The 25,286-nt window shown below is 33.0% G+C and overlaps 1 protein-coding gene across 2 annotated transcripts in view; it reads right to left on the reverse strand.

Moving 5' to 3' along the window:
• Positions 1 to 25,286, reverse strand: part of GRIA4 (glutamate ionotropic receptor AMPA type subunit 4) — a 526,394-nt gene that overhangs the window by 22,928 nt on the left and 478,180 nt on the right. For both annotated transcript variants that reach the window (XM_068554257.1, XM_068554258.1), the window contains exon 13: positions 20,014 to 20,261. In XM_068554257.1, the coding sequence (XP_068410358.1) occupies positions 20,014 to 20,261 (248 nt within the window). The remainder of the gene's footprint in view (positions 1 to 20,013; positions 20,262 to 25,286) is intronic.

Here is a 25,286-nt window from a genome sequence, read left to right on the forward strand (position 1 = left end):
TGTCTTCTTATTACAGAAAAACTAAAGATGTTGGGTTTATTAGAAACATATCATGCATCATATTGAAAAAAAATTTATGCCATGAGGAAATGTATGTTTTTGGAAATTATAAAATGTATTTATAAGTTTTCCAATAAAAAAAAATACTGGTATAACAGTTTACAGTTGCTTACTTCTTAGTTTTCACTAGAAATTAAGGTTTCTAAGGGTTATAAATTCTAATTAATCTATATAATTAAAACTACTAAAACTAATAAGGAAAACATCTTCATATGTAAGGAGAAAAAAGGTATGAGTGGAAATGCTTTTTGTTAAGGGAAAAAAGTAATTTTTTCCTAAAGAGGGGTTAAAAAAAGAGGGAGAGAGTAAAAGAGAAATCACAGGACAAAATCTGAAGGTGAAAAAGGAAGTTATAGAAGATTTGTGGAAAAGAAACCCTGTGAAGTGTTTTGTGCTTGGTCAGGACTGGTTAAGATTAAAATAAATTTAATTGAGTGAATTAATTCTAATGTTAAAAGTAAGCTGGTGCAAAATTAGAATTTGGTTTTCTCTCTCTTGTTAGGAAGACAAAGTTTTCTTGGAATATTCATCTACTTTGATAACAGATTGTAAAATTTCTTACCTTTCAAGTAACCTGTTGTAACTTTCTGTATTTACTTTTGAAATCTTTTATTGTCACTTTAAGTGAATAAGTATTGCTTCACAGTAACCTATAATCCTATTTGACCAAGTGTTTTAAAACCTTTTGATATCTTTGACAAACTTTCCTAAATCAAAATTCTAAATAAAGTCCTTTTGACCTCCAGCTAACTTTGGGATGTTTCAGAGGGTCCCTGAAAAATCTCAAAGAGAGATATTAAACTAACAAACATGGTATGTCAAATTACATGGGAAGCATTGTCAAATGAGAAATGATAAACCTTCTTAGGTTATATTGTATGGGTAAATTTTATTAATATAAACGTTCTAGAAGTTATATGAAATTCCTAAAATTCAGATATGTCCTGGTATGTTATCATTTTTCTAGTTATCTTAAAATGTTGTATGTCACAGAAATAGCCAAATTTCCTCATCAATTGCATTGCAATCAGATCTTTAATTTGTCTTTTGTCATTTATAGACAGTTATTGTTTTACCAAAATGCTTTTACAAAATGAAGATCTTCAAGATGATTCATAGAAAGGATTTTTGGACAAATATAAGTTTCTGATAACTTGCAGATCATACCACTAAACTAGTAAGAAATTATAGAATTCTAATGAAAAACCTAATGGTTTCATAAAACTGCTAATAAAAGATCAAGATCAATAAGAATAATTATATGGGACTGAATGAACTGATGAATATGATTTATAATTTTTATGACTTTTTGTCTGAAATATTACTGGCTTTTTAATCTTTACTTTCCAGATAAAAAGAAATATTTCCTCTTATATTAACGATAGCTTATAGCAATTTGGTAAATTATACCTTTGTAAATAGAATTGAAACAACTTTTTCTTCCTACCTGATCCCTCCAGAATTTGGAAACTCTTGGTAAGTATTCTTATTTTCATGGCAATATATTTATTTACACATGTTCACTAAGAATCTATTCTCCTTGTGTTAGAACACAATTGGAAACATTGGTTATATTACCAAGGCTTTGACTGGAATGTCATCTTTGAGAATATGCATAGAATCAGATATGACCAGACAGCTTTAAGGAACTAAGATTGACTTTACGAAGCCATAAAGCCCTTTGGAAAAACAGCCTGGTACCTTTCTTACAGGGTTCCCAGCAGCCTTACCAGGTGAGTAAGGAAGGTCATTTCCTGGCAGGCACAAGAACCTCAGGATATTTTTGGGACATCAAGAAGAGAAGAATTCACCCAAATCTATATATATTACAGGTAAATCTGATGTCAAGTCCTTGGCATGGTTTCATGGTATGAGAGGCATTTAAAAGTTCAATCTGGAGATTCCTTTGAAAAATTCCATTAAAGCAGATTTAAAAGAGATGATATGGTCAATTACTATTCTTGCTGGACTTAGGTAAATAATCAGGCCAAGTTTAATGACACTAAACTTATTTTGCGAACAAATTAATCTTAATTTGGTTTTCTTTGATAGAAGTGAGGGTAATTTTTAGAGAAAAAATGTGTGTTTCAGCAGAAATTATAATCTATATATATAGATCCAGTCCTGCAAACTGGACTGGATCCTGAATTCGTATAGTTTCCTCAAATATTTGGCTACAGCTCTTCAAACTAATGTTTCCAATTTTTCTTCTGCGGCTCCTTTTCACTTGGAATCATTGAGAACTAAAGCTGCCCTTTTCCTGAAGCCCTGCAAACTGAAGCTGAACAACTTGTTATAAACTTTAGAGAGATCACCGTAATTGCCTATATTTAGGCAAACCTCTTGACTGTTGCTGTGTAAGCTTCTTGTAAAGTTTACCTGAACACCCAATGACATCACTGAAGACATTTCAAACTGTAAAAGATGCTTTGACCCTGATATCTAGGAATCTTGATTGGCAGCTCTCAGGACTCAGACACTGGGTTTAGAATTTGCTCCAATCATTAACCTTTGTTTTTATTTTGTCTCCACACAAATACCTCTTATTAAATATCTGATTGCTTGCACCCTATAGGCCTAACTTTGAGAGCCTACCTGCATCACAGCCTCCAGAAATGAACTGACTTACTGTCAGGACTATGAGACTGATTGGATGAGATATAAAGCAATATATCTATTCAACTTCTGGACTGTGAAACTTCTAGAAGTTTCAAAGGTGAGACTGTAGGGGAACAAAATCTGCCACCCCAAAATGTATCTGGCATGTGAATTATTTCAAGCTGAAAACAATCAAGGCCCAAAAGACTCAGGAAGAAACTTTGACCTTCTTGCTAACTGCCTTAAGAATTTAGATAGAGGGCCTGTTATAGGAATAGAGCTATCACCAGAGAAATCTGCAAAGAATATGGACCAGGTGTGGTGGGGGTATCCTTAGAGATCAGAGCCCACTCAGTGTACCACGGTCTCCACATGACCCAAGCATTTGTTTGCCAAATATTTGCTTTTCCATCTCTACGTGAATTGTCTTCCTCCCCCTTTGAGGTCCCAAACCACTACTTCCAACATCCTCTTTTGTCTTTAGCTGAAGATTGTATTTAAGGTGAGGGTTTGGGCCATTTTGGCAAGTTAGTCATTTTTCCTGGGTCTCTCCCATGTATACATGTTATTAATCTTTTGTTTGATTTTTCTCCTGTTAATTTGTCTCATATCAATTTAATTCTTAGACCAGCCAGGGTAGAGGAAGGGTATCTAACCCTCTCTGACAATTCTAATAAATCTATTTTAAAATTAATTAATGATGATTTTCAAGTATACCTATTAAAGGTAAGAGAAGTAAAAATATTTCTATGACCCATGGTGGCTCCAGAATTTTAATAGAGAAGAGGTTTGAAGACTGTGATTTGGCAAGAAAGAATTTCCAAGGTATTAACTCAATTTGTGATCATTCTGCAAGCACATGATATATGGGTTTTTTTAAAGGACTGTCTGTTAAATCAATAAAAATTAAAAAAAAAACTGTCAAAAGATATTTTTATTTACCCTTACATAGTATTTAGAAAATATAAATTAATCATATTAAATAATGTAAATTTTATTTTATTTGTGGTGACCTTTGAGTGTGCTATTTGAGATTATATGGGATAAAGTCCCTGCCCTAAACCACCCCATTGTTATCATTATCTGTGATCAAATTGTACAAAAGAGGGCTTTATTTCAAGGTGAAGTCACAACTACCAAGATTGTGAAGTGCTTCAAGTTATCTCTAGATATCATTCACTTTTTAAGTTGTGATTATCATCATTCTAAAATAAAATTTAAAAAATACTAGGCCTTTCACAAAAATGCTTTGCCTGGACTGTCATTTGCTGTGTGCACTCTGCCCCGTCCCTGACTTTAGATTCTTTCATCTCCTAGACCATTCTCCTTATTCTCTTTATACAATTTACAGAATTCTAAACCATTCCATGAACCATGACCATGTTTCCTTTTTCCATCCTTTGCTGATTCTTAAAAATGTCCATCGATTGCTTTGAAGAACTAGAATCCTACAATATTTGAGTCAAAATGTGGTTTAGAGGTTGTCTCCAACTTTCTCATTTTACAGGTGTGGTCACTGGGGTCTAATGAAAGTTAGGTGACTTGCTCAACAAAGCCCAGCTGGGACACAGGTCTTCTGCCTTCTAGTCCAGTGCTCTTCTCCACAGTACTATGATATCTTTGTTCCTGTCTTCCTTTCTTGTGTAGTTAAACTATTTGCTCATCCTTCCTATGGCTCTCTAAGGAAACTTTTCTTTTTCCTGAGAAGTTTTTCAGGCTTGGTAGGGGTTACCCCTTGATTAAGCTTTGACTCATATTCCCTGCACTAGGAAGTTGGCAACTCCTGTTCTCTCTGGCTAAATACTCCTTGAGCTGAGATAAATCTTCAAAGGTAAGTGATCTTGTCAACTGAACTGATCCTTCCTAAATATCCAAGAAGGAAGTATAGTAGATGACTTTCTTTAAAAAGCAATACTAACAGCCTAAATGATGACTTGATTTCATTAGATGGTAACATTTATTTTCTCTCATGGTTAAAATTAGATAGGTTTATTTTGATACATACAAGGTTCTTAATGATTTAAGTGATAATTTTTTATGATACCTAATCTTGGATCTCCAAGAACAACATCATAATAAAGCTTCAGTATAGTGAATTAGAAGGTCACAGAAACTCAGTCTCATCTTTGAATTCTCATTTCCCCTCCTTTCCTATAACCAATTATCCGTTAAGAACTGTTTTTCTGAAAAGTGTCTCCTAAATTTATATTTTCATTTCTATTACACTGGCATCGCCTTATCAAAGCCTTTATCACCTGAGACAAGATCCACTGACTCTCTCAATCTATTCTCAGATCCTCAGAGTCAGAATAACCTTGCTTCTCTGCTTGTTTGTAGTGCTTTGTCAAAAACCTTCAGTGATTCCCGATTGCCTCCAAGTTACTATTCTATTCTAGTTTTTCTGGTATTCAAGGCTTCCTAGCAATTCAGTTTACACATATCTTTAAAATATAATTTCATTATATTTTGTTGAGCCAGACTCTGTGTCAAGTTTGCTGTATTCTCACTGAATCCTCATTGAATCCACATGGCTAGTAAATGGCAAAGATGGAAATAAAACCTGGGTCTGTCTAACACAGTAGCCCAGCCTCTTAACACCCCTAGTTCCCCAAACAGAACTTCTCTGCCTCCAGCCAGTCTTGTTTCCTTATAGTCCCAAATATGTTTTATGCAGAATCAATTCCAGTCTCACAATAGAAAGTTTACCAGGAATTCCTGTTTTTTTTTTTTCCTCTTAGCTTTTCTAAATTCTTATCATTTTCCAGTAATCACTCATTGACTTATTCATTCAATTAATATTTATCAGCTATTACATCCGAACCTATTTTATCAGGTCTTTCCCAAATATTCTAGATTCTAATTATCTCCTGCTTCTTTAAATTATCTGTTTATTTTCAGGAGCACTCACATTTGCTATGAGTCATACATTCCTTTACAATGTTAGTTGTACCATTTTTTCTCCTTCTTGGAGGACAGCAGCTGTGTCTTATGGTACTTTATACCATTCTCAGTCCTAATGCAGGGCAAGAAATATAGTAGGCATTCAATAACTAAATGCAGAATTGATATCTCAGTGAGTTAACTTAAGGTGCTACTTTTCAAGCAACCTACTAAAATGAGAGTATAGTGTGTTAGACAACAAAAGAGAATCAACCATGGAACCTAATGAATTTTGGGAAAATCTGGTATGAAGAGTGTTTTAAAACACACACACAAAAAAATAAAACAAAATAAAGCAAAAGGCTTCAAAACTGTCTATTAAATATTGGCAAGGAGGACATAAAAAATTACTGACACTAGCCATCTTAACGAATAATGGCAAGCAATTTTGTCCATTGTATAAACAAAATAATCTAAGAAAATAATCTATCCATATTATAGTTAAAGAGATCACCAGCTCAGTTTGTGTAGCCAAAGAATACTAAAAGATAAAATCAAATACAAGTTTTTTTGTGAATATCAAGGGAAATCTGATACTTTCAACTAAACCCAAAGATAAAAATCACAGATACTGGTAATTTTATAGATCAGTTCTAATCTATTTTAGTGTAGCAAATAAAACATACTACCTTTAGATATTTTTTTACTACCTAGAACAATATAATTCAGCACATTTTAGAAATTAAAAATTTCATTTATCTTAAACAGATTTTAAAGATCAACTGTATTTGTTTTAACTTAAGATTTATTTTATTGTATATATAAATAGTGTATTTAATTCACTAAATACATCTACTTAACCTTTATATACAAATACTTTAAATTTCCTATCAAATTCTTGAGAGAAAATATTAAAGTTTTAATTTTTCTCTTTCATTTAAGGTTGCAGGTTCATTAGTAATAGACTAGCCTTTAAACATAACTCAAAATACATAACTTAAAATGTCTTTTAATTGATCTTGTTTCATCTACCTTAACTTTTGGGTTGGATTTTGGTTAGGTGGGAGAATGGCACAAACAGAAAAAGGAAATTGATTGATAAAAATAGGTCTTAGAGAAATAGAGATTATAAGCTAATGGGATCTTGAAAGGAAGCTCTCTGAACCTGCCATACAAAGGGGGGCTCATAACTAGGAGAGCATGTGACTTTTCTGTTATTCTCTGAAAATAGCTGAAGACTAAGTATTCTAAATACGTGTCTATAAATATTTTAAGTTTATGCCATTCTAAGTGAAACACAAATCTCTTATCTTTGAGAGCAACAGGGCTCATAATCATATTTCAAACAGAAACATATTCTCTCACTTATTTTTATTAAAATTTAAATGGGAAGAAATGACAAAAAGTTTAAATTATTAAGTCTTGCCTACAGTTGTTCTTATTGGGGTTAATACTAGAACATATCAAATAGTCTTTTAGCTATTAGCTCCTCATCAGGTTGGATACTTTTTAAACTACCAGTTTGGGCACTTTCATTAATTATTTTTAATATATTTAATAAATGGTACGCAGTTAATATGAGATCAATATTTTTCACTTTACTGAGCGACTAAACAAGAAAAAATGATGTTTTATCTCAATTTCAGGTTATCCAAAAGAACTGGAAGTCACTGCAGAACCACCAACAATTCTTTCTCGGAATGAGATTATCATGATATATTTCATAAGAATTCAAAGTACACAACAGATCTGCCTGACATAACTAATGTCTGTGTGGATGTCCAATTTTAACACATAAATAGCCCACTAAAAATATTATGACTTTTTTTTTTTTTTTTTTTTTTGCTTAGGAATGAATAATGTGCCTCTAATATAGCCTATACCTTTCACTAAAGGAGTCAGTCAGTGAGAAACTCAAAGTTAGGTTCTATCTGACTTCTGGCAAAATGCATTATCTGCTGAAAGTTCAGTAATTAGGTTTCTGGATTTGGTGACCATTGCAATATCATTATCTACATAAATAGTATACGTTGGCATTAAAATCAAATTTCTAGTTTGTATGTGTGCTCTCATGTAAGTTCCTAATCACATGACTACTATGGCTCCTACTCAGAAGACAGCAATCTTTAACAAAAATATATCCTTCTGAAATGATTTTCTTTCATTAAAAACCCCAACAATCCAATTTTAAGGTAAGGCCAAGATTCTAAACACATTTGTAACAGAGCAAAAACTGTGTTTCTGTAAGATGATGATTATTTACTGACAACTCATTGCCTGAATTCTCATTCTTTTGGCATATTTCTTCTCCTTCCTAAAATTTCCTTCTTCTTGATCCCCAACTGTCTCAGTTACATGATCCTAAAGCTTTCCTAAAATCCGTTTGAGTCACATTAAGATGTAGCCTCCTTGAAGAGCGACAATAACAAAAAACTATTGCTGGATAGAATCTGGAAGCTGATCCCTCCATAATCCATATGATTTCTTCAAATATCTCAAATTCTGGATGCTTTGTAAATTCTCTCACTTGTTTCCACTTTGGATTTCTCCCCTATGGAAGGACCAATTTGAAATAGAGTACCAAAGGCAGGGAATACTGATGATGTCCATGGACAACAACATAAAATGTGAGAGGTAACACTGGAAACCATTAAAAGCAATGTAAAAGGCCTGGGAAGTGCTTCTATAAGCATGGAGAAGTACTGCTCAAGACAATATTACCTCCTTTTCCTCTTATTTTTCTAACCACAGTTTTCATAGGGTACCTTAAAAATTTCATTAATCCTATACTACTTCACACCAAAAGTCTAACTGACCATATTTCAAATTATGTATCATTTAAATTATATCAGCTGCTTATTTTAATAAAAATTTTTCTTAATGATATATTTTCTATAGAAATACTTTGCATTTTACTTTTAATATTTTTGTAACCTCATTATCCATTATGGTTTGATTGTCAGTTACTATCCATATTTTACATGTAGTGAAATTAACAACTGATGACAATTTCCTAAGGTCTATGTGAGAATCTAATCCTTAATGGAAAACTGGCACTGATATTTAATGATGATGGAAAACCTTAACATATAACTGATAAGACTTGTGTGAAGGTTTTCATTTTTTTCCTGGTATTACATTTGTAAGTGGATATTCAAATAACTATTATGCACAGGTGGCAAGCTGCTTTCCTAATCCTGTTGGGTTAAGAAATATAAATGTATAAAGAAAAAGGGATTAAAAATAGGTGGGGGAGGGGTTTCCTTCAAATAAATGGAACCCATTCTTTTGAAAGAAAACTCCCCTCTTACCTTGGTCCTGGAGCTGGTTAGTTCTCCTCTGTCCTCCTCCTAGGGGAGAAATACCCAAAGTTAAACAATAATAGAACATGGTCTTGTATTAAAGTCAAGTTCAGTTCTGGCTGATCCCTTCCTCAGGTCTCACAAGACACTACCAACTGTCTGATATACTGGGGCATTCATTGAATTGAACTTAAAATACATTTAAGGATTAAGCCAAAGGGGAATGAACATTAGCTGTGTAAGGCAGACAAAATTGTCTGCTCTTTAGTCAGTCTATTTTATTAGAGCTTCAATAAGCTGAAGACTGACTTAGAGCAGAGTAATTTATGGAAGGGCATTGATTGGGTAATTTTCATCAGCTGGAGTGTATCATGAAGGGTATACCATGGGGAGTACCTAAAGTTCCCAATGTAGACAGAGGCATACTGTGATGTTTCAATGCATTTCCCTGATGTTCTTCATGTCTTTTGAGGGTAAAATGATAGTGCTACAGGCAACACCATGTTTGAAGCAGTACTAAATCTAGTATGAACAAGAATTATTGTAAAAGTGAAAAAAAACACTAATAGGTCATTAGATGGGAACATTCGGAAAAAGTCTGGGGCATGAGTATGATAAGAAACTATGTGCTTTGTTTTTTCAAAACAGGGAATCATAAGTTAGATAAAGAAGGGATTTTTTTTTTTTTTCTTAATGTGTCTCTATCTAACTAGGACTCTCAGTGTCTTTGGAGAGAAACAAGGCAGCATATTGAAACAAGCATGGATTTGGGAATTATACAATAATGGGCTCCTATTCCAGTTCTGTCATTTCTCAGCTCTTTGACTTGAATTACGGCAACATCATCTGTCCAGATGAAGATAGTAGAACGAATGTCAAGGGGTTGTGGGGGAAAATATATTCATATACATGTGCTTGGTATGTAGTAGAGTAGTTATTAAATTTTATTTCCTTTTTATTTATATGGTCTCTGATATGGTCTTTTATTTACTGGAATTTAGTTGATTTACAATGTTGCGTTAGTTTCTGCTGTAGAGCAAAGTAAGTCTGTTATACATGATATGGTCTTTTCTTACTTGAATGACCTTATCTCTTTAGACACCAATGTCTAATTAACTGACCTTAGCGTCAATTCCTAGATACCCCTTGGCATAATTTCAAAGATAGTGACCAGCTCCCATAAAAAAAAAAAAATCAAATACCAGACAGTTGATTGAATTCTGTGAGACATGGAGGAAAGTGGAGACCAAGAATGAGCCTGAACCCATACAAGATCATGTGCTATTGTTATTTAACTTTGGGTAACTTATTAAGATTCTTTATCAAGTAAAATGACATCAAGTGAGAAAATGGATGTACTTTTGGAACGTCAGGTTGTCACAGTATATCCCAGAGACGTCAAAATGAAGGATGTTGTAGTCATTACTCAAGTGGCTATTATGAAAATGTGCAGGGAAAAAACACTGTATGGCAGATTCTATATTACACATCTATTACTGTTACAATTTATTTAGTGTTGGATTCATCCTATGAACTTTAATCACCTTAACGTTACATGATATAAATATGGCACAATAAAACTCCTCCAACTACAAATATACATGTTTTTTTTTCTCATGTTCTTCCTTGGAAACTTTAACTTCATATATTTAATGAATATTCTAAGAATGGCTATTTTGACAAACCAGGCTTTATCCACTATACTCTATAAATTCTAAAGAATATATACAGATATAGAGACTTTCCTTTTTTTCTGAAACAGATATATTCAAAAATCATAAAGCTGTGCTATAAATAGGAAAAAAGAGTAAATTATATTTTATGAAACACCTACTTCATCCATGGAACCCACTTATCCGATAGAGTTTTTGACGGAATTATCTTTATATTCTGAAATGATCTGAGAATCTATGAATAAGAACAACTGTAGGTACACTGCCGGGCTTGGTTACAATTACAGTGGCTGTACAGTCTTCATACTTCTGGCTGTACAGTCTTCATGCTTCAGGGCATAAACTGATTGCTATTTATAACGAAGGGAAAAATAAAAAAGAAATTAAGTAGTACTAATATTGTTGGAGCTATTATGGTGCTCTTAAAAATCAACCCTCTCAAGTATTACATATTGAACCACCACGGGATACCACATTTCATAGATCAATTTTTATCATATCTAGATATGGAAATATATGTTTTATTCTTAAAAAACCAAAGTAAGTCCTTCTACATGTATGTGCATCACTTTAGCTGTTTTATTCCCACTTTTATATAATCCAAAGAATTTTGTCAGATTTGTACATTGCCAAAAATTTGATGTCAGTATATAATTTTAAATCTCTCTCTATATAAGTATACAAGAACTGTGTCTATCTCTAGCTCTGTGGTTCTCTCAGAGAAGTGTTTTCCTTAAATACTTTTCCATTTCACAATGTAGACAGACTATGATAAAAGCAGCTATTTACTTAATTAGTGAATTACTTAATTCCAAAACCTGATGAGCTTCTATGGAGGTTCTGGGGATGAATTTTACCCCAGTGTTATTAGGTGTCCACAACTTCAAAGAGGTATAAGAGAATTCTTTGGTTGTTTTGCTAAAGACAGTTCAGGGTATGACTCAGAATCTCAGACTCTCAAAGTGAGAAGGGAATTTTGATGTCACTGTCACAGTACTCTCTAAGAGATGTGAGAATACCTTCTACTTCTCTTTGAACAACTCTGATGTCGAGAATCATAGCCAATTTCCCCCCATGTTTTGGACCAGTTTTAATTGTTGTAAAATCTTTCTTTGTGTTGACCCGAAATCTACCTCTGTGTAATTTCTTTAACTTATCAAGAGTTTATTTAGTTTTTAATATGAATTAAACTTTATAGTTTCTAGAGCTCTTATATGGATATTTTCAATATGCCTTGAAATTATCAATGTTGCTGAAACTGCAGCATGGAATAATCATAGAACTTGTTCAGTAAGTTTTCAAAGTAAACTATATTTATACTAATAAGTTTTTTTTTTCTTTTTTTGTTCTTTTCCTATAAGAGCACTGGAGAGAGTCAGAAGATCTCCATTCCAATCTCAGCTGTGTGGGACTGTGGGCAAGTCACTTAACATCTCTAATTTATAATGTCTTCCTCTGTAACAAGATGACATCATAAAAGGGTTAAAAGGAGCAACTAAAAATATATATATGTGGAAGTGGTTTGAAAGCTATAATGCTGTACTGCTACTATTATCGTTTCATTTTAGAAATACATTGCTCAGCAATTTTTAGAGCTCTATGTTAAGCTAAATTTAAACATTATGTCTTAAAAGTGAACAAATTAAAAAGCACATTAATTAAATAATAGATTAACTGATTCTTTGCATTATATGATATTATCATTGTTATATCATTTCATAGAAAGTAATTCTTTTTTTTTAGTCTATGACCTTCATTTTTACTCTGGAAGACAATCAGGTCAGTTTTTCTTGGATTCCATTTACTTCTATTTACCTCTAATTAGCCTAGCCTCAAATATAAGCCAAAAGTTAGGGCATTGATTTAGGGTTCTGGATACTTGGTTTAATTTTAAGTTTTTTATTTCTCATTCTTTTTATTTTTTAAATTTACTTTTCATGCTAAAGGTATTAGCAACGTAGAGCAGCTGTACTTGTTGATAATACTTTTTTTGTGGTCCTAGTTGCAAATTCCTGAAAAGAGGGGAAACTAGGGACCGGGTGTCTGATGATGTCTTCTCTTAGTTACTAACAGGATTCTGGCCTGTTACTATATCAAAAAGGATGTTCAGAAGTTGCAAATCTGTCAGCTCCAAATATGAAAAAACTAGGCTTCTATAATAGCAGAGGCCTTGCAGGTAGTTCTTGACAGTTTTTATATAATCTTTTGTGTAGTGAAGCAACAATGGAGAGGGTCCATGTACTCTTACGTTGTCTTTGAAAGTGAGTTGCTTGTGTCACATTTGTTTGGTTGACTCCAATTTGATTTTTATTTTGGCAAACTCCCAAATAGTTAACACTTAGAGAAAAGAGATTGAATTTTTAACATTTCTGTAAAAAATATTTGTGTATTAATTTCTTCATTGAGTACCCTAGAGAAAAAGTTAAGATAAATAAAATCTAGATTATTTCAATATGATGTCATGACTTTGGTCAATAGTATTTACAGTGATAGATTTCTTCCACATTTTGGTATTGTATACTTTGAAAGGCAGAATTAATGCTAAGAATATTTTTATGCCTTTAATGTTTTTTTCATTGTTGAGTTGTGTGACAGTAAAGAAACATATTGAAATGGCTTTACAAAGTTTCTGAAAGTGTATTTCTTTCTGTGAATGAGTCCTAACAGTGAATTTTAGGTTTTCAGAAAGTTTGGAATCTGTCCATTTAAAATAAACTACTTTTAATCATGAAAAAGCTATTTCTGGTATTAAGGAGGATAAACAATGTATTCACAGTATTTCTAACTTTTGTTTTTATGATTATTTTTAAAATGTTCTCATAATCAATATAATGCCCATTTCTGAGAAGACCTGTGGCCAGGCTAGGTATTTTGGAGACTTGAATGGTGACTTTCTATTCAGGTGTTGCCAGGTGTGTATGATACTATGTTTGTGGCAAAGCTATTTCAAATGTATGTTATTTCATTCTGAAAACAAAAATTATAGGACTGATTTTTGGGGAGAAACAAACATTTAAATAAATGAGCTACAGTTTCTTATCCCTACTTAAATTAAAACAGAATATAATTCTAAACCAGGGTCTTTACTATTTCCCAGTTCATTCCAAATGACTGTCAAACTATTCTATCTTCCTTCTCTTAAATATGAATAATAAACCAGCCCCATCTTTGCTGATGTTATCTTGGCCGAACAGACCCCTTTTCACTTGCTTTGTTGTTCCTTTGTGTCCCCTTTATAACCTGAGCACTAGCACTGCAATTACTTCTGGAAACCAATCCTTGTAGTGAGATGATGTGTAAAGATGAGTGACGTAATATGGAACCTGTCCAGCTATTAGACATATATCAAGAGGAAACACTTAAATACACTACTAATATAGGGATAAGTTCATCTACAGCACATTTATTACATATCAGATTATGAACTTTGTCCTTAGATACAACTTTATGTTTCCTAAATACACGTGGCATGGGTAGGTCAAGGCTGCTTGACTTGGTTGGCTATAGGTTCTGCACTCACATTAGTTGTGTGTTGCAACTGAATTAACTTGAATTTTATAGGGTATAGATATTCTTTTGGGGGATTCTTTATACTTAAAGTATTTGTTTATAGGACAATTGTGTGGGACTAAAGAACAACAGCTTGGAATTCTGGCTTTTCATAGACTGTTAAAATTGAGATCTAAACTTAGATCTCTTGTTAAATCAGGTTGTGAAGGCTTAAACTGTTAAACTTCTTTTGTAGCAGTTTTATCTTATTAAATTTAATCCTCTTTGAAGTGGTATAAACTAAAACAGCCACAAATTATCCACTTTTCTCAGGTAAGTTACTAAAATATAGCTTCTAAGTGTAATGGAGAGGAGGTGTATACAGCTAAACACTGAATTTAGAAACTTTCAAGTGGTGTTACCTATGGCAACCACAAAACATCTCCAGAATGAACAACTTGAAAACTCTCTGGTAAATTCTCAGGTGGAACCCAGCAACCATCTGTTGAATAAATTGGCAAATGAATGTAGGCAAATCATATTGGCATTTTTTTCTTTCTACAAGCGGGGAGAATGGAAAATGTATAATGCTTGGTGAGTCTTAAAGAAATGAAGAAAAATGCAGGATATTTTTCCTTTTCATGGGGAGCTGTAAATTTAATCAGGAAAGAGCTAAATGAAAGATCTAAAATTTCAAATGGCAATAGATAGTTTTATGTTTCCTACTGCACTCAATATCTAGCAAGGGAAAGATGGGATGTATGAATTCTAAAGGGGATTATTTTCCCCTGGGACACATTTAGCATTGAAACCTTTACCATGTGACATCTCAGTTTGCGAATGTAAAATACTTGGTACCCACATCTCTAATAGCAAACTGGGTAAGTGTTTAAGCATATCACAACCAGGGGGATTTGTGTGTGTTTGTGTGTGTTTATGCTGAGAGGTGCAAATGATTTTTGTATGAGTGTGTTTTCTAATCCCTAGGCCAACAGACTATGTTCCAAAACATAATGGGATCACAAAAACTAAGTTATCTGTAGCATCTTTTAATATGGCACCAAATAAAATGAGGGATATTCATAAATGAAAACATATCTCTCCCTTCCCATAATAGTTAAAGAAAAAAACATACTTGTGTACTAATCTGCTGCAACTCGTTTCCAGAAAACAAGTTAAAAGTATATTTACTTGAGGCCAAGTGCTGCTAAGTAATATTAAGTACTCAGCTTTAAATTTCTGTACTTTTAAGTTTTACTAGTGTCTACATTAAGTACTAACAATTGACTTGTTACTAACACCAAAAACAGACTACCACTTTACTGTCACACACAACATCCAGCAAACTCCTTCTTTCTAAACTTTCCAAGTACACCTGAACTGATGACTAAATATGTCTCACAAATTTTACGTAGGAAAGTGGTTCCTTACAGATAATATATTTTTCACACATGAATTTGAATATTAAATTTAATACATCTGCCCTAAAAAATACTCCCAAGTTGAAGAAACATAATTTGGCCTACAGAGAACTCTACTTACCCTGATACAGATTTAGACTTGAGCCAAGTGTCTTATGAGGCCAGCGATTGTGTTAAATACTGAAATAAAATGTCCAATGAAGATGTGCTATTCTAATTCCCATTCTTAGTACTTCCTCTCCCCTGCCATGATATTGCCGTGGGGGGGTCTGAGCTGCCTGTTGTAAACTAAGCATGATGTGCTTGGTTTCAAAGGAGTAGCTCCTGTTGCCACAGATTCCTGTAACTGGGCATCAGCAAGTCCACTGGGCCTCATTTTTTCCCAGATTTCAACCACTGATCAAGTTCTTTTGGAACTGCTTTCTCTTGAAAGACTTTTTTTTTTTTTTTTAAACGACAGATCATTTGTCTTATATTAGGCACAGTTCCACAAATATCTTTAGAGAAGGCAAAATTTGAATGGGAATTATCCCTATTGAATAATAAAAGTATAGGAAAGTAGCTTTTTCGTTTTTTAATTTTATTTTAAAAATTTTTGGCTGCACCACGTGGCTTGTGGGATCATAGTTCCCCGACCAGGGATCAAACCCGGGACCATAGCAGAGAAAACGCTGAGCCCTAAACACTGGACTGCCAGGGATTTCCCAGGAGACTAGTTTTTTAACGTGGCTTCAAACATTAGGGTCAAGTATAAAAATCTTTACAAAGGCCAGGAGAATTCTGAAGATATGATCCCCTTCTTTGTTTCCTGGAAGTATTTGAAAATACTAGATACCATGAATATTTTTAAAAGGGGTATTTCTCATTTAACAACTATTTAATAGTCAGTAAATCTGTATTAAATAAATTACGATTTACTCTAAACAATCTTTATCAGTTTACTTATTGCATGGTAAAGTTGAGAGTCTAGAAACTAGTGTAATATAGATAATACACCAAAGAATCTACTATTTTGATAGTAAAGTATACAACTTTCCTAGATAATAAATACTATAGTATAGTACGTATTTATAATAAAGTTGCATAGTAAAGTTGATAGTATTGATAGTATAGTCAAAATACACTTACTCTTTCATCTAAACTTTACATCACATTGCTATGCCATCTAGAGTGTCTATTTTAAAACAACCTTTAAAAATTTCTAAACCAGTGAAGGCTTTTGCAAGAGTTTTGGATTGCCAAGGGTACTGGAGAAGGGATGAAAAGGAAGTTCATGTAGAATAAATGGCATTGTGCATGTGGAAAGAAGATTCAGGAGAAATATCAAAGTAGGGAGATAGTGAAACATAAGAGTTTTTACCCTTTTATCTCACAATAAGACCTGAAAGTTTTCTTTGGACGGTAACTTAGAAAAACAAATAGTAATGCCAGTAAGATTTAAGTTTTTTCACTCACTGATATTTATAGTTTGTAGGTGCACTTACCTATAATTGCTTTCCTTTTTAATTTTAAAATCTATAGATTCTAAGTTTAACAACATCAGTATACCTGGAATCATTCTATCACCTACAAATTGGAGAATCTATGTCAAAGCATAATAAACCGATAATTTCTGAGCATACTTATTGGCCTTCTGTAACTGAGAGCCATTAGTGATAGCTTGATGGTTTTAACATTGTGAAACATTATGTATGTGTATGCCCAGCAAACGCTAGCCTGAAATAAAGTCTCTTTGAACAATAAGGAGCTTTGCATATCATTCTCTGCCATAAAGATGGGTGCCAGTCATAACTGTTGTAATATTTGTTATCCTAGTCACAGATATATGCTCTGTGATGATCCTGATTGCCTGTGTTTTAAAGCCTACATTAAAGACCCAAGTCCTGATTTTCCATCCTGATTATATATCCTACTCTTACTCTTTTCTGTGACATTTATTATGAAGCATTTTGACCAAACAGCAAGATCTGGAAATAAAAAAAAACTCCCTAGATCAACAGAAGATTGCTAGTCATTTGTCTGCATTCTCTGGTTATACTTATATCAGAGGAAGATTGTTTTCCTTTTCATAAAGTCTCATATTTCCCAATGAATCAAAACAGCAGCGTTTGGAAGAAACCATAATTCATGACAATGAAACAGACCAGTCTCAATGTATCCAGAACTATTAACTTAAAAACTTGGTTAAAAAAATAGATCTTGTGGGAAAACAGACTTAGTCTCAACTGAACAAATGAGGCAGAAAGTTTTCAAAGATACTCTTGATGCAGGTATGCCCTCTGGATCTTGTTCTGATGACTGTAATTATTTTGAATTTCATCATTTATACAGAAGGTGGCTATTGGTCCATCTCTATATTAGTTTGCCTCTTTTGAAGCAGAAGGTTACTAGTTGAATAAGAATGAGAATTTAAGCTTAATGAGCCTCCTGCTTAGTTGGGCTGGGTGTGGGGGCGTAAGGAGGTGTGGGTAAGGTGAATGCTGGTTAGCCTTCAGTGCACTTCCAGCATTCTCAAAGACAGGACAAAATGACTGTGGTTTTGGCATGCAGGGGCCAGCTTGCTCAGGAAATTGTGACATGTATAAAGCAAAGCACATAAACAAACTCTTAACCCAGGAAGCTGAGTTTAACAATTGCCTCATTAACAAGATCCAGGGAAAGACAGGAAAAGAGGGGCAGGCCAATAGCTGATTATTATACAGTTCTAGACAGATGAAGCCCTTCAGCTTCTCCCTAAACAATCCCTGTAGTGTGGACTTGACAAAGTGGCACATTTAAGAGGGAACACTCTTGCTATCAATGGGAGTCAGGCGCACCCTTATCTGAGGGCCAAATTCAGTCCCTGGAACTTGACTTTATCAGTAGACACAAGACAGAGAACAAGGCAGCTACATCCACAGAGAATTAATTAAGAGCAAATGCTACATCCAGTGAATGTAATCAATAGTGTGAACAGTGATCTACATATCACCCTCCGTTGTTGTCTCCCTTTCTATTTACTACTATTTTGATAGCGATTTATTTGCCACATGGCCTCATTGAAATTACATATTTCTCATATTGCATCAAACAAAATATTCCCTTAAAGACCAAATATTCTAATGCCACTTTTAGTTTCTGAATGGCTGAAATCTTTTTTGGTAGAATTTTATCATAGATAATTTATTTGTTTGGCTTTCTCCGTGCACATTTCTCCAGTTTCATATGCGAAGTGTTGTCAGATAAACCTGACTTCAGTATTGCCAAAGTCTACACCGAAATATGTCTTTGCTGGCTAACTTTGCTCTATCTCCTTTAAAAATTGTCCCTTTTGAACATACCATGAAACCCCTCTCAAATTATTACAGTGTTGTTTGCAAACACAAAATACTGTTTTAACACAAACTTTTCAGTACTAGTATTTGTTTCTTATATCTGTTTCAACTTCTCCCCCACCCAGCACATATACCCAAAGTACATTGCAGTTCCCTTTTTGAAACCAATCATATAATTTTATATTGTTTTCACTCCTCCTAGGCAACAGTACAGGTCTCATTACCTTCATTTTTCAAAAGCTTACCAGAAACATCATTTTTCAAGACAAGGTTCTTGGTTAATTCCTTTGGCAAAGATTCTGATTTCTTCTTGAATCTGTGCTTTGTATGAATCTCTCCTAAGCAGCACTGAGACCAGAGTAATTTGTCAGTCGTCACTTTTGACCCCGGCTTTGCTCTAACCCCAGCAATTCAACAGCAGCCTTTGTTACTTAAGGAAAATAGGAAACTCTGCCTCCTGGACATAAACATGTGAATTTTCTATGTCCAGGACCAAAAGGGTGAAAAGGGCAGATTTCACCAACATTTCCTTAAGAAATAAAGTCCCACTTTTAACACATGTGGACTATCAACCACATGTGTGACGCTTTGGTCATAAGTCACATTTTAGGGGTCTATGTGTGAACAATTTTGAATTGTTACTGGGTCTAATTTTACAGATCTTACTTACCCCATACTCCCTTTGCAACAGTAGAGAGTGTGACTTGAGTAAGCACAATAAAATCAGAGCCCAGTTTTCCCTGTAATCATAATTGCATTTATAAATAAATGTGATTTACAAAGTTAACACTGATACAACTCAGGATTTTCTAAAATATAATGATGCCATAATAAATGAAACATTGAAATGGAAAAAAAGTGTTTTTCTAGAAGATATTGATTTCTTCTTAGAAACTAGCAGGCAGGCATAATTTTAAAAATAATGAAAAAATGTAGAATTATTACTGACACAATGAGAATGTAGATTTCAGTGACCAAAAAAAGTTGATGAGATATAGAAGCATATGCTACCCATGTTTTAGGCCCACTGGAAGCAGCTAGTGTTCAACCAGTTTGGTTTTTATATGGCCTTAAAAGATATATGTCAATTAAGATTAATTATTCTAAAATTAAAAAAAAATTACCTGATTGTTGACCAAAAAATATGAAATGGAGAAACAGAAAAACAAACAAACATACCATGTTCACACACAAAACAAAATAATTCTCTCAGGGACATCAGGGAAGGTGGAATACTATAACAACACATGTTATATTGTTATACTATTCCACCCACCTTAATGAAGAACCCTTGGGTGTTGCTACTCCATAGCCTTTCGAATCCAGATTTCCTCCCACTTTCATTGTGTCACATGGCTTTCGCTGCTCAATGTATTCATTCATAGTGGACTCCAGGAGAAAGGCAAATTTGCCCTTGGATTTTCGGACACGAGCTACTCCCTCAGCTGTAGTCCTAGTGAACACTGATGGCTCTGCTGATCGCATGTAGGTCCACATCTTTTCATACACTGCTATTTTTGATCTCTGGAGGAAATTAAAATAAAATTAAATACAGGAAAGAAGGGAACAAGATGTTAATATTGACTGAACCGAGATAAGGATAAAGCCTTCTACGTTACCCTTTAATTGCAATTTGCCATAATAACATTATTCTTTTTCAAATAGAAAACTGCCTTTTACAACTGTTTAAGAAAATCATTGAAATGAAAGACATTTAAAAGTGATATTTGGAGAAAAAGGTACCTCATGTCATAATAACTACCCTACTCAACTGCTTAAAGAACGACTTACTATTATTATAAAATGTAGACAGCCATAGAGAGAGTTGTACTGAATTATAAGAAACAAGGAGAGTTGTTATATTGTTTTACTTTCATATTTTTCCATGCCTCAAAGTTTTAATGAAAGCCATTCTAAAAAAATATATACAAAATGTGCAGTCCCTATCAAGTCAGTATTTGAACACCGAAGGAGGAGGAGAAATCTGCCCTAGTTTACAAACCAAATATCCATAAAACAAGAATCAAACTAGGTCCACCAAAACATTTTTAGACCTTTTTAAACAAAATCTCCAAATAGAACATATATTAAACTTTAAAGAGAAGTAATTCTTGTTTTCCCACTTTATATTTTGGAGAGTTAGTTTTTCTAATCCCTTGACTTCAGCCAAGAAACTTACTTATATTTTTGTCTATTTGGGCTGTATCTACATTATTTCCAGGACTTAATTTATCCAATTCATTTTGTCAGTATCTGCATTCATATTAGATTTTTTCATCCACACATTTTTTCACGTGAAAATATATCCAAATGAACTCAAATGTCCCCAAAGGATATATTTAATAAAATAGAAAAGCCCAAATCCTGTTTGGTGTTTGATAATACAATGATACACACAGAATTTTATCCGGTGCAATTACTTTTGTTCAATAGCAAGATGTGGAAATTTTGCATCTGGATCCAAATTAAAAGTAATGGAGACTTCAGTCAAACCTAAATCTATGCATAAGGCCAAATCCTGAGTAGCATGTATACTTATTTACACCGACCTTGTTTTGTTTACCAGAAGATAGAATCCAACAAGAAGCAGATCTTCAATAATCAACAAGGTACCCAAATAGCAAATTTAAGAATACATGTTTTGGGCAAAAACAAATTACTCAGGTGAACAAAGAAACTGATAAAAGTGGTATTCAAAATTTTGGCTTCATAAGGTGGAAATTTAGTAATCAATAGATCTATATAATAAGTCACACAATAAGAGATTTGCATACCTAAACACCAAAAAACCCCAGATATTTTATGTTAATGTATATTCAAATGGTGATAAATATCAAATAGGAAATAGATATCCTGTATCCTGTATCCTCTGAAATGTTTTTATGCTATTAACACTTGAAAATATCTCATGATACATAGATTCTGATATGTTTGTGTATGTGTGTTCAGGTAATGACAGGTTACTTCTGGCTACAGAAATCCTCACACTAGGAAAATTCTATGCCAAATATAATTCAATTGCAAAGATTCTATGTTGTTCCAGGACAGAAGAGTATCTGGATTCAGAATGCTTAACCATGAGATCCACTAGGGAGGCCATGTTGCCAGGCCTCATTCACTCCATCTCTGATAATGAAGTTCTCTTCCAGAGTATGAACTACTCCATTTTACAATGAGTTCCAATTTCTGAAAATTATAAACTCTCTGGATCACTTGAAACTGATTGTCTTTAAACATCTATCCTGATGATTTCAATTTAGACATGTGTTGCTAAACAACATCATTTAGGCATATAATCACTTTTTTAAATATATTGATAACTTCACTTCAGAGTTACACCCCAAAAGGTATAGCGTTCTCTATATATTTTTTGCTTCACTATGTATACTACATTGAAACCAGAAGAAATAAAATCTGAGTATTATTTTAATTAAAATTTTTTTTGAAAAATTTTAAGAATATGAGAATCATGCTAGTTACTTGGCAATTTTCTACTTATTTTTTATATCTTATTAAAGGAAAAGGGAACAGCTAAACAAAACTAAGGCAGCAAAATGGAAAAAAGAGTATTTTTAGGGCTTGGTAATTATGAAGATAAGTTAACTATATAGAATGCAACATAATATTAAAGCAAATAATTTTTTTAAAGGAATAAAATACCTTTAGGTCATTGATATTTTATAGACGTCCATTCCCATAATATTACTGTGAGGAAAATTACTACTGCTTTTGTTTAAATATATAGAATTACATATACCTTAAGTGCAAAAGAAGTTAAATTAATTCCTTTAAAGTCCAGAAGAAAGAGGAATCTGTAGTGTAAGTATGCTTAATTTCTTATGTATAATAGAAATTATAAAATACAGACTCCCAGTGGAAAATAGAGGAATGATGAAAGAAACTTTTTGGGAAAAAAATTTATATGGTGTGTCACTATGTTAATGTTTAGAAATTCTGATTCTGATTTAAAGGGGCATGGTTTAGATAAAATCAAATCCACATGGTGGAGAGGGTGAGGTTGGGAAATTCTGGAAATAAAGGACTGGAAATAATATTGCTGTGCCTTACTTGTGACTGTAAGAGGGTGTTTTTGCTAAGGAATGAGGGTAAGGTAATTTTTATAAATTTGATGAGACAGGCTAAAATGAGGAGATTTTTGCAGACCCAGTACGCTCATAAATGTAGTGATAATGGGACTTTTACATCTTCATCTTCAACTGTGATATCTACTTAAAGATCAGGTTTGGGGAATGAATATGCTCAAGGTAATAAGCAAAGATAATATGTCATTTTTTTTTAAAATTATAAAATTAATCTCAGATTTACTTGTTTCATCTTTATTGTGAAACACAATGCATGGGAAACTATTTGATTTAAAGCACAATTTCATTACTTATAATAATTCTTGGAGATTTAAAAATGTGCCATCCTTTTAATTTCTCAAAATTAAGTATTTTGCCATTTCTGCTTTTAATAGAAAATATGTAAAAGTGTCATGCACTATAGTTGATATTTACATTGTTATCAGGTGAATTATCTCCTGCTTTTACTAGCTTATGCAGCAAGACTGATGTTCCACTAAGAGCTTATCAATGTACTATTTGATAATATTATAAGCCCTGAAATACTAATCCACCTCATTTATGCGTTCATGATTTCACTGATGACTGAAACAGGAACAGGATAAAATCTGCACTGAAATTAAAATCAGTGTGTTTAAATCAGGTTTATAATAATGTAAAAGTACCTTTTAAAAAGCCTGTCATTAAGTGACAAGTACAAAATTCCTTTAAATGACTCTATGTGTATGCTTAACAAGCAGCACAGAACATGAAACATATCAAGTTTCATAACGGTACGAAACCAAGGCAACAGTTGAATTCTGATATAATTTTCCTCCATGGCCTAATTCTTTTTCCAGAACAACTGCAACATTTTTTGAAATGCTGAGTATAGGTAACTGCCTGAGACAGTTTAGTGAAGCTGATAGATGTACCATTACTGTGTTCCTATAAGAAAACATTTTTGACAAGGACAAAAATACCTTTCACGTTCTGTTTCCTCAACAACCCATCAGACAAATGATTTATTTAAACCAGGTCATCATGTATGAGAGAGGAGGGAGAACATAGGGTAAGAAATGAAGGAGATTTTTATCAGAGAACTCAAATTTATGCATTCCTGGAAGTATGCTTCCAGGGAAAATTATTTTCTTGTCCTATTAGGGTTCAAACTATTCTGCAACATAAATATCTATACTTATAACACTCTTTCAATTTTAAAACTATAATTGGGTGGGACAGAAAGGAAACAGGGCATGGTGACTGCCCTACTTATATGGGAGGCTCTGTATCTAGGAAGCAGCTTTCCTTATTCCTATATTTCTAATCAATATATTCTCTTACCTGCTTCATTAGTTTTTCAAACTTGAGCAGTTTTTTTAAACTCTATAAAGATTAGAAATAACATTCTCAATGTACGTGATGCCAAAGAGCTCTACAGTGAGTTATTTTTGAAACATTTTCAGGGAATCAATATGATAGTTCTTTTCCCCTTTTTCACTCAAGGCAAAATGATGAACCTACAAATATCTGCTTTATTTACATGAAAATCAGTCATCATTTTTCAGTAAATTGCAAGTGATAGCACAAATTTGTATTCTATTTTGATGCATATACAAAATGGTTTTTAGTCAAAGTCACTAAATTTTACCTAGTTTCTTTTGGGTGGAAACATAGATTTCCAGAAAAGTATTGAAATTATGCTAAAATGTGTTAGAGCAGTGTGTTACTATATTAAGCTTTAGAGACTGGGATGCACTCAGTAAGTTAAAAAAATTTAGCTAATTAAGTTTATCCATAGAATATTGTTAATAAAATATATTATGACTATTATTCACAGTTTTAGAAAAACCTACAAATAGTTTACAATTAACTTACAAATTTTATATCTATTAGTAATGCTCCAAATTGTTGACAAAGATCTTCACTGTCTGTTTTTCTTAAAACAATGTGCAATGATGGGTTTGGCACAATTTTTGAGTGATTTGTTCCTGATTTAGTGTTACAAAAGCATCTGTCATATCTAAGAATACTATAATTGAATTTTTTTTAAAAAAGAAATATTATTGAAATTCAAGTGCATGAAAGTTAAGGCTGGCTTAAGGAGTAGTATCTTTTGTTGTTTTTAATTTCCAAGCTGAGTGAGAAAACAATAAATATACACATTTAAAATGAAAATGTAATCTCCCAAGTACTGTATATAAGTGTGAATTTACTTTAAAGGGCTATCATTAATTTTACACAATAGTTTAGGAAATAGTGAAACATATCTTGTATTCTAAATTACTAAATATTTAGTCTCTAAGCAACTGATGCTAAATATAAGATGCTACAATTACCTAGTGAAATATTTGTGAAAATTTCACCCTGACCACTTTTTAGTTTTTTGGTTCTAAAGTCACAAAATTAACACTTATCTCTGACCAGACATTGTGAAATTTCTGGATTTAAGTAAAAGCAGAGTAAAAGAGATTCACAGATCAAAAAA

Source organism: Eschrichtius robustus, chromosome 11 (genome assembly GCF_028021215.1).
Source record: "Eschrichtius robustus isolate mEscRob2 chromosome 11, mEscRob2.pri, whole genome shotgun sequence".
Lineage (NCBI taxonomy): Eukaryota > Metazoa > Chordata > Mammalia > Artiodactyla > Eschrichtiidae > Eschrichtius > Eschrichtius robustus.